A 10,818-nucleotide genomic window follows, 5' to 3' on the forward strand; every position below is an offset into this window, starting at 1 on the left:
CTTTAGTCCAAAGGAAGAGAGTGATGGGCTTAAGATGGGTGTGCACTGACAGGGTTGGGGTAGGAGGTGTATGAGTCTACAAGTTTATTTGTAAGTTTGTGAAAATTTGTGTACATGCATCTCCTAGAAAGAAGGTCCGTTTATCAGCACCTCAAGAGTTTATGCCCTTAAAGATAAACCACTGTTTTAAAATGATTAGGAAAGAGAAGGAAAAAGGTTTCGTTCTTTCCATTCAGGGCAGCCTCCCTGCCAGCCTAGGCTCAGAGTTGCTACGAACAATGCAGTCTCACATCCGCTCCCCACCAGTCTGGCTTCTAGCCACCATACCCCAAAGAACAGACAGAAAGGGACCTCAGGGATAAAGGTTTTTATTCAACAAAGTCATCTCATTCAGTAACAAAAGATCAGGAGGTAACAACTCCACCAAAGCTCTAGAGCAGTGTCCACCCCTGGTAGCAGAAAACATGGTCCACTGACATATCAGCTGCAGCTCAGAGCTTCTGGTGGCCACTTAGAGGTCATAGTTGGGGTTCTTCCGAAGGATAACAAAACCTTCCAGAATGGGGGTGACAGGAAGAAACTCCTCAGTGGCCAATTCTGCCCGCTCCCCGTGAGCCAACAACACTGGGGTAGTGTGTGTCTGAAACCCTGTGATGGTCTTAGGTTTGCCAGCCTGGCCCACCACATCCACTGCCTGTAGGGTGAGAACATTGAGATGAAGGAACTCCAGATGGGAATGCAGCAGCAACCCAGAGCCTACACCAGTTTCAGAGAAGCAGATATGTGTGCATTCTCCAAGTTCTAGAACACAGTCTGAACCCTCCCTTCTGCTTAACCCCTTACCTGGCCCACACGGACAGACACTGGCAACGGCCGCAGCTCCTCATCAAATGTCACCAGCATCCGGGGCTGCATGGCAGCCACCAGCCCATATAATACATAGTGAGATTTGCCAAGAATGACTGCGGGAAGAATACATGGCATAGTTAGAGGCATAGCAACAGGCCTGGCCTGAACCTAGGGCCCCCACTCCAGCCCTGACCCCTTAACCCCTCACTCACATAGCTGAGCCCATGCTACTCTCTTCATATACTCTACTATGAATTAGAGATGCCTCTACCTTACTCTGCCCACAGCCCTTAAACTGGTAATCACTTTCCCCCAGCCACTAAGGAGCAGAAACTGGGCTCAGTTCTCCAAAGAAAATCTCTTTGGGCCAGATCAAAAGTGTGGGAGAACAGGAAGCTAAACAACAAAACAAACAAGCAAGCAAAATATAACCAAAGACACTGAAATAGAGAACAGGCTGACAGTGACCAGAGGGGAGAGGGCAGGGAATTTCAGGGGAAAAGAGGAAGGATTTACAGGAACTAGAATAAAGGACACATGGACAACAACAAAGGGGGGTGGAAATGGGAGGGAGGTGGGGAGCACTGGGGGGTGGGCTGGGACGGGAGTAAAAGACAGAAAACTGTACTTGAACAACAAATAAATTTTTTTAAAAAGTGTGGGAGATAGAAGCTTCGTGAAGTCCATCACAGAACAGCCTCGGAAACAGAGCTAACTGAAAGCCTTGCTCCTAAGTAATCAAGGTGGCCCTGTTCGGGGTGGAGACTGGGTACCATGTGCCGCCATATAAGATTCCTGATAGGAACTCACTGTTGCGGACATCTAGGAAAGAGACGAGCACAGTGAGAAGTCCAGCCACGGCCACTTGACTCATAAGCTGCCGGTCACTGTGGTAGGGGCAGAGGGTGAGTGTACCCTTCCCTAAATGTGTCAGGCCCTGAAAAATACATAAAGAAGTGGAGGTGGAGAGTCACATCTGAAAAAACAACCTGGCCACAGAGAAATCCAATTCATACACATCCTCCCTCCAGACCAAACTCGAGGCCCCCTTCATGTCACTACGTCTCCCTTCCACCCCCACAGATATGTCCCTTGGCACTCTCTAAGGATAAGAGTTCTATTCTTTACCTGTGCCAAGCGCACCATGAAGAGGTTGTTGGGGTCCTTGGCATGATACTGGGCTAACTGGCGCAGCATCGCAGCCAGACGGGCATTATTGGTACCTGGAAATATCAAGCGTCACAGAGGATTGAAAAAAAGCACCTCAAACCTCCCCCCCAAGCTGCTTATGATCTTTTCCTGGCTGATACTCACCACTGCCCACCATGCCCATGGCAAAAATGGAGTTATAGGAAACTTCTGGGTCAGCATCATGGGAGAACTTGCTTAGGGTGTCCAGGATGTTGAGTCGTGGATTTGAAACAGAGATTAAGGCCAGTGCTAAAGGCACAGCCCGGCGGAGTGTAGGCTCCCCATATCTCAGCTGGCAGTAAAAGGAAATAATAGGGGCATCACAAAAAAACAGTAAACATAAGCTTTGTTACAGGAATAGACTGACAGGTAAAGGGGTTTTAGTCAACTTTTATAAAAAGGGCACAGAAAAACACACTTCGCTACCATGGAAACCCATTAGGAAAGTCTCCTCTGGGGAACCCCATGCATCAAAATCAGTGTATTCCCATCTACTCCATGCAATACTCACCAGGTGGCCAAAGGTTCGCAGTGCCATCTCTGCACCAATCTCCTCCCCCATTGCAATCAGGGCAATCCCCAGCACAGCCACACCCTGCAATTGAAGAGGCAGCAGAACCCAGTAAGTTCAGTGAACAAAAAGCACATTCTTACCCCTCATGTACAGAACCCAGTCATGTGTGCTATTTCAATATATGTGCTATATCAATGCACAGCAATATCTAAAGGGGTTCAAAAACAAACCCAAACCATTTCCCCTGCTCCCCTGCAAGCGTATCCCCCCCTTACAGCCTCACTTAGAGAGTGCCCAACCACCCGCAGAACCTGATGTGCTCCCATGTCAGCAGGGGCTTCCTTCTTGTCTTTGTCCTTCTTTTCCTTCTTGTCTTTATCTTCCTCCTTTTCCTTAGAGTCAAAGTGTTCACTACAGATGTGGAGCAGTTGCTGCACCTTCAGTACATTCCCAGAGCCTGCAGCAGAATTTTAAGAGTGAGGAAGGCCAGCAATGAGAAGGCACCAAGGAAGAGCTTATGCCAGGAATGGGAGAAGCTAAACAATCTAATGCAGATCAAAATGACTGAACAAGAAGAAATAATCTGAAAAAAAAAGTGCAGAAAACAGATGAAGAGTCACTGGGAAAACAAAGACACTGACCTGCATAAGCACAGACATCCACCAGAGTGTTGGCAAAACTGCGGAATGGCTCTGACACAACTTCCAGCGCAGCCAGAATTGCCTCGATGGCCTCTCCCTTTCCTACAGGATAGAACAGAGGGGTCAGAAGACACTTGCTTCCATACAGCCCAGCCTGACTTACACATACACCCTCCCTGTTGTATCTACTTCCTGTCAGTCTTTTGCCCAAACAGAGAGACATCCCCTCACCCAGGTGATTGAGGCCCAATCCAAGAGGAAGCCAACGGGCATAAGTGTCCTTGAGCTCAGTCTCTGACTTCTCCATGATGGTCTGAAGGATGGTAGAAGTGACATCTCCATTGCAGGATCCCACTGCTATCATTCCACAAGCTAGAGCAGTCACACCTGCCACCTAGAAACAGGAAAACCAGTGTCACACATAGTAAGTTATCATAATAGTCGTTTACCTATCTTTACTCTAGATAGCCAATTCCTACGGCATGCTATAACCCCACTGGGTAAAAATCCCTTCCTGATGGTAGGTGAAAATAACAACAGTAGCTACAATTCACCAACTACTTACTGTGTCAGCCACTGTACCACTTGTTTTGCATACTATTAACATTTATAATCAGCCCTGGCTGGTGCAGCTCAGTGGAATGAGCGCAGGCTGCAGATCAAAAGGTCACTGGTTCGATTCCCAGTCAGTGCACATGCCTGGGTTGCGAGCCAGGTCTCCAGTGGAAGCCACTCAAGAGACAACCACACACTGATATTTCTCTCTCTCCTCCCCTCTTCCCCTCTCTCTAAATATAAATACAATCTTTTTTTCCCCTTTTTTAAAATTTTATTTATTTCTTTTAGAGAGAGGGGATGGGAAGGAGAAAGAGTGGGAGAGAAACATCAATGTGTGGTTGCCTTTCATGTGTCCCCTGCTGGGAACCTAGCCTGCAACCCAGACATGTGCCCTGACTGGGAATTGAACCGGCAACCCTTTGCTTCACAGGCCTGTGCTCAATCCACTGAGCTACACCAGTCAGAGCTCTAAACATGAATAAAATCTTTTAAAAAGTTATAATCACAACAACCCATGAAACAGGTCCTATTGTTATTCCTCTTTTACTGGTATGAAAAATGAAACCTAAAGAGGCTAAGTTATGTACCCAAGATCACATTGCTTATAAGCAGAGATGGCAGGATTTGAACTGAGGTTTTTCTAACTAAAGCCTATGCTATACTTATCTATCACTAAACCGACTCTGTAGAAGTAAGAAAATTTAGAGTTGACCAATAACTACAACAGTGAATGAGAATCACCCACCCCAAGCTAGGCTAAGTCACTCCCCATATCTAGTGTGGTACTTCTTTGTGGACCTCCAGGACTTGAACTCAATACCAAAATGTTAATAGTTTAGCAACCAGCATCACTGGGGACTTAGAACCCCAATTCCAAGGGATTTCCTTGAAAGGAAAGTAATACACTTCCCCCTCTCCCAACCCCAACCCTATTTCTTTTTTTCACTATTTATCACAGAGAATGGTGGAATTCAGAGCACCTTCCCAACCTCCCCTAAATGACCAACCACCTCTACTCACCTCCATACTGGACTTGGAATCTCCCATCACAGGCAGCAGCAGTGTTAGAACATCTTCGCGATTGGAGCCAGCATAAGCCAAGCCTAGTCTGCAAAAGCCAAGGAGATGCAGTTCCCCACAGGCATCCAAGGATAGAACAGGGAAGAAACAATAAAAGGTCTGATTATTCATTCATCATTTAAACTGTCGCCAGGAGCCAAATACTCAACAGGCATGGTAGTAGTTCAAGGGCCAATTCCCGTTTTCACACAGCTTTCAGGCGGAGCACTACCAGAAGGAGATGCAATAAGCCTTACCCAAAGATGGAACCAAGTCTCATAGTGTTGCTGTTGTGGAGAACGTAGTCTGAGAGCAGTGCCAGAGCAGGGTCACACTCATTCCGGACCCCAGAGTTCACAATGCCACAGGCCAGGAGGGCTCCTGACTGTGAAATGCAAAGAGAATCTTCACTCAGGCTACTCTACCTTCCTCACCACAAAGATGCAAGATGGGCCTCAGATGAGCACCTGCCTTAACTGGAATTGAAAACCAGGTAGACCTCCCCGGTGAAAGGGAGGCCCTGCAGGGCCTAGAACAAGGAAGGGGAATGTCCCAACCAGTGGGCTGTGCCCAGACCAACCTTGATATAATCCTCAGAGGAGTACAGGTACTTGTCGATCTGAGTGAGACCACCATCCACATCCCACAGCAGAATCATGCCAAGGGACGCAGCTGCACTCAACATTCCTATACCAAGGAAAAATCTGTCTTAAAATGGTCCTACACTGAGAAAACTATTATAAAGAACTCTCTAAGGAACTGCATTGGGATTGCTTGCCAGGTTATAGAGGAACCTAGGAGGACAACAAGAGTGACCAAAGCAACACAAAAATACAGTAAAAACTGAATTATACCATGGTCCTTGTTCTTGTAAAGCCATTTGTTGCCATCATCAGTCAGCAGCTTATCCTGGCCAAAGGCTGCATTCACAAAGCCATTCACAAAAGAAGAGGCCAGGTTCATGCGGGCAGAGTCCACTTGAGAGCCACTGCCCCCAAACCCTGCACAGGAGGGAGAGGAAAGGAAGGTTAATTTAGAGTAGGGCAAGAAAAGAACATGGCAGCTGGTCTCTAGGTTTCAGCTGGCTTCTTAGGATCCTCTATCTTTGCTCCCAACAGTGACCTGGAGAAAGGGTATGTAGGACATCTTATGTCTCTACAGGATAAAGGTGTTGGGCCAACCTATCACTCCTAATACAAGGGGCATAATTAGCAATCTTCCAACTCCCACACTCATGTACATGGCTACTCACGGTTGTTCTCTAGGTGAGTTTTATAGATGTCATCAGGCACCTTGGGCTCCATGATATCCAGCTAAAGAGAAGTCAGAGGGTTACAACTTCATCCCCCAGTCCTCCCCTAGCTGTCCTTCTGCTGTCCCACTGAATGGCAATTCTAACCAAGGAGAGTCTAGTCATGGTAATAATCAGAGAGGTAAAAAGCCAGGTAGAATTACAACCAAGAAAGCCTTGATAGAAAAGGGCAAAGTCTTGCCCTGGTCAGGTGGCTTGGTTGAAAGGAGTATCATCCTGTACACCAAAGGCTTCGGGTTCGATCCCCAGTTGGGGTGCGTGGCGGAGGTAGCCAATTGATGTTTCTCTCTCTCACATAGATGTTTCTCTGCCTCTGAGATCAGTGGGCACAACCCCTAGTGAGAATTTAAAAAAGAAATGGGCAGTCTCACCTCCCGAGCTAATGCCAAGAAGTTGCTATTGAGCTGCACATTGGACATGATCTCTGTCAGGTCCTCATACTCCTCCACATCTTCACTCAGCTCCAGAAATACCCCATGACGGCCTAGCATGAAAGCCATCTGCTTCTGCACTACCCTGTGGGAGAGAACCATCACATCAGCTCAGCCCCTTCCACTAAGGGCACAGAAAAGCCCCTTAAGCCCTAACCAGACACTACAAGCCCCCACCCATGAGCTTATTTCTTCCTTTGCCGACTTCTTCCCTACATACACATCCTTGCAGGAGGTGAAGATGTCTTCTACCAGTTCCATGTCATTGAGCATCAATGCCAACCTCAGAGCTTCAGGGAAGCGACTGAACTTTCGGAACACACCCAAAGCACAACGCAGTAGGGCAGAGTTCTCGGGCTCAGGCACATAGTTCACACAGCTACAAAGGCGAAAATAATAAAGGAATCATAAATTCCAGGCATCCCCACTTATGCCACTTAATTCACTTGCCTAAAATAAATACTAAATGCAACACACACACACACACACACACACACACTCATTCTAGGCACTATGCCAGATACTGGGACTACTAAAGAGACATGATGTTTCTACCCTCGAGTAGCTTACAGACATCGATAAGTTACTAGCTACCCTTGATGCAAATACTCTGGGAAAATAGAGGAGGCATAATTAAGAGAAAAGTGCTGGGAAGGTAGGCCTGCCACCATTCCCTACTATACTTGCTTACCTGGTGAGATAGAGGCAGACCTTTGCATATGCATTCTCATCAATATCCTTCTCCAGCATATCCACCTGCTCAATTTCCATGAGCAGGTCGCAGGCCTCATGCTCTGCATTGTGGGCCATGTTGTAGGGAACGATCTCTTTCACCAGGGTCAGCAGTGGCTCCCGCTGTGTCTTCTCTGCATCATCCAGCTCCTGCCACTCCTTAGCCACTTCTCCTGCTAGATGCCTACGGAAAGGCCCAGACCACGAGTGGAGTACAGCTTCATAGGAAGCATCTCCTTGTGGGTCATGGAATTCAGTGTTGGAAAACCATTACACTGATACTCCAAGACAGACAGTGCTCTAACACTGCACTCAGAATTATGCCTCAGAACCCCCTTCAAATTACCAAAACAAGGTCTTACCTGACATACTCATGACCCCATGATGCCAATTCCTCCTGGGAGCCTACCAGCCGATACTTGAGGCATTCACGCTCCCCACTCATGGTCATGGCCAAAACAGATATGATATCAGCAGCAAAACGCTTTAAAGAAACCAGTCTTTGAAGTCAAATCCAGGGTAAGGAGAGTATTACATTATATTCACAATCATTGTCAATACCCCCAAAACTAAGTATTAACTATATGCCAGCCTCCATAAGAGAAAGTCACACGTGGCATCTAAGCTAAGCCGCATGATCACTCCCAGTTAGTGTTGCTATCTCTCTTTTAAACCAACGTGGCTGAGGGTGGTAAAAAGGGGAGAGTAGAGAAACATGGACTCTCAGTTTTATGTAATCACAATAAACTATGAAAAGTTTTTAGCAGAAAAGACTCACAATCTGGTCTCACATAGTGGTCTGGAAAGACCACTATGCTTGCTATATGAAAGACAAACTGTGTAGGAAGTCAAAAACAAAAGGAAGAAGTCAGCTAGGAGGCTGCTGCAGTGATTCAGGTGAGAAATGAAGATTTCCTGGATTAGGGTTGTTACAACAGGCAAAGAAGTGATTGAATTGGGGGTATATTCAAAAAATAAAACAGCTGAATGTATATGAGTATCAAGAAAGAAAACAATTAAGGTTAAACATAAGTTAAAGTTACATCACAATAATAAAATCCCAATGTCCAACATAAATGACAGAAACAGTGTCTTCTGAGAAGGCAACCATCCTGTCAGCTCTTATGCATTTTGACTGTGATAAACTCTGTTCAACTAGCTCAGGTCTCAGGTCTATCAGGCTTCCCGGGGCTCCCCATAAACATTATGGGTTCTCATGAAAAGGAATTCCTAGACTAGGCCTCTACTGGTTTCTGAAACAGTTTTACCTTATTCTCCCCGGGGGCCATCTTCTCATATATTTCCTTCAGCTTGCCATAGTGTGGGCGCAGAAATTTGAGAGGCTTGGGCACTGAAGTCATGGAAGTTGTAGAAGAACGAATCTGCCTCCGAAGTTCCTCTAGGGCTGGTCGGTACAGGGACGTGTCCTTCTCCTGTCAGGAGATGTGAGGATCAGACAAAAAAATAATCACATCCCTCAAGTCGTTATACAGAAGTGTTTAACCACTCCCCTAGGAAAGTTACTGCTTATTCATCTGTGATTCCCCCCCAGCTATCTGGCACAAAAACCAATGAGTCCAGTTAAGAGTTCAAAAACTGCCCTGGCTGATGTAGCTCAGTGGATTGGGCACAGGACTGCAAACCAAAGGGTCACCAGTTCAATTCTCAGTCAGGGTACATGCTTGGGTTGCTTGCCAGCTCCCCAGTTGGGGGCGTGTCAGAGGTAACCACACATCAATGTTTCTCTCCCACTCTTTCTCCTTCCCTTCCCCTCTTCCTAAAAATAAACAAATAAAAGAGTTCAAGAACTGCTTCTCCCAGAGAAAAGCAGTTCTACAAAATGCTGTTTCAAATAACCCTCGTTGCCTTCCTCCCTCAAAGCATCATAACACTGATCCTAACATACAGTCCATCTTTCCCTGCACCTCATTTAGTTGTTGCCCCAAAGTGGGATACAGCGCACAAGGGGGAAAGCTCCAAATATGCCCCCACTCATTTTAACATGTCATGACTCACCCCCAGTCGTTCCACGAGCATCTCCAGTTCATCCTGAAGCTGTTTGTCCTCCTCAGACTGGTGGGTTGGAGGAAGAAGCTCATCAAGAAAAGGAATCCCAAACATATCCTCCTCCCATTCCCCCTGGGGCAGGTAGACAGTATGCCTCCCTCCTTAGGAGGGAACAGGTGGACGTGGAAAGAGAGCGGGAGTGGGAAGCCCTGGTGGGAAGGCAGCCTGGATTCTGGACCAGTCTCTGTTTGAATGCTGTTCTAAATCACGGAGTGACAACGATCCGCCCGGGCGCACCTCACGAGGCAGTGGTGAGGGCTGGTGGGGATGGCGGAGATGATGGCGCGGAATGGAGGATGAGGGGCAGAGAGGCGGGGTGCCAGGAGCCCGGAGGGTCACCCCATCTGCCCTCTCCTGGGCGCTGGGGGGGTCGTTGGGAGTCTGAACCGAGGCCTGCGGAGCCACGGTGACTCAGCCCATGGCCTCCTCCGCCGGCTCCCGGGGCCACGCCTCACCAGCTCCTGCTCTTTGTCTTTGTCCCCTGCATCCCGCCGGTCCTTGCCGCCCTGCTTGTCTTCTGCGCCGCCAGGGGCCGTCGGTGGGGACTGCTGGGTCTGCAGCGATGCCTTGTCACGTCCGCCCTCCTCCATCTCCGCCAACACTGCCGGCCAGCTGCGCGCGCACCGCTCGGAGGTCTCCGTTTCCCAGGTAGCCTCGCGCGCTTCTCCCACGGCGCCCCAGCGCCTTCAGTGGCCGGCCGCAACCGGAAATGACGCCACGGCTTGGGAGTCACCGATCCGGCCCACGGAAACCTCACGAAAACTACAATTCCCAGCCTCCAGCGCGCCGTAGGCGTTGCCCCCCGGACTTGGGCGTTCTGAAAGCCGCGGGACTAAGCCGTTCGGGATTAAGGTGTGATCGCTGCTGTAGTAGGTGATCTGGCGGTCGGCCGAGAGACCGCCCGTAGGTTTCCTCGTGGAGGTTTGGATAGTAGTACCCACAGTGACGCGCCAGTCGGCTGCGCGCTGGGACAAACGGAGGAAATTCTTGGAAGCCGAGTCGCTTGATTGCGGTCTGTGTGAAGTGTATGTAATCTCTGTGTAGTCCCACACCACTGTGGAGTATTAACCTTGTTACACGCCCCTCCCCACCCCCACGTTGAAGGAGAGTGCTCTAATCTTACCGTGAGGTTATGACTACCATTTTAAATCCACCTTCGCAGCCACTTGGAGTAGAACTCAATAAATAAAGGCTTATGCTCCACTGCTAAGTTCCGGAGCTAAAAACGGAGCAAGACAAGGTCTTTGTCTTCTCTCTTTTCGACCTTCCTCGGGTATAACAGACACTGTGTTACTACTGATTTTAAATATTACATGTTGTTCTCACAACCTTTTGAGTTTGGTAGGATTGTCTCCATTTTACAGAAGAAATTATATACAGTAAGGAGTCGAATCCATATTCGAACATTGATCTTTCAATCTTCCAAGCTCTTGACTGTATCAGGCAAACTTCAAAGTTTCTTCT

At 48.0% G+C, this 10,818-nt stretch overlaps 1 protein-coding gene across 1 annotated transcript; it reads right to left on the reverse strand.

The window, feature by feature from the left end:
• Positions 1-352: 352 nt before the first annotated feature.
• PSMD2 (proteasome 26S subunit ubiquitin receptor, non-ATPase 2) lies at positions 353-10,003 on the reverse strand. The gene is made up of 21 exons (XM_037154865.2): positions 9,810-10,003; positions 9,304-9,360; positions 8,556-8,720; positions 7,650-7,771; positions 7,247-7,471; positions 6,776-6,934; positions 6,496-6,640; positions 6,065-6,125; positions 5,667-5,813; positions 5,393-5,499; positions 5,070-5,197; positions 4,774-4,861; positions 3,427-3,589; positions 3,196-3,297; positions 2,866-3,011; positions 2,552-2,635; positions 2,164-2,332; positions 1,978-2,072; positions 1,660-1,786; positions 844-962; positions 353-694 (listed from the first exon to the last, which is right to left on the reverse strand). Exons 1-21 carry the CDS (start codon positions 9,942-9,944, stop codon positions 512-514), a joined length of 2,727 nt encoding a protein of 908 aa, XP_037010760.1. The 5' UTR covers positions 9,945-10,003; the 3' UTR covers positions 353-511.
• Between the last annotated feature and the right edge of the window lie 815 nt (positions 10,004-10,818).

Source organism: Artibeus jamaicensis, unplaced genomic scaffold (genome assembly GCF_021234435.1).
Source record: "Artibeus jamaicensis isolate MK-2021 breed Jamaican fruit bat unplaced genomic scaffold, CSHL_Jam_final scaffold_474, whole genome shotgun sequence".
Classification (NCBI taxonomy): domain Eukaryota; kingdom Metazoa; phylum Chordata; class Mammalia; order Chiroptera; family Phyllostomidae; genus Artibeus; species Artibeus jamaicensis.

Bases quoted from the DNA above. Each gene is read 5' to 3' on its own strand.
- PSMD2 (XM_037154865.2), bottom strand. From the start codon at position 9,944: ATGGAGGAGGGCGGACGTGACAAGGCATCGCTGCAGACCCAGCAGTCC. The intron at 5,500-5,666 runs GTATAATTCAGT...TCCTTGGTATAG, and splicing joins TTACAAGAACAAGGACCATG to GAATGTTGAGTGCAGCTGCG. The intron at 1,787-1,977 runs GTAAAGAATAGA...TGTATTTTTCAG, and splicing joins TCATGGTGCGCTTGGCACAG to GGCCTGACACATTTAGGGAA.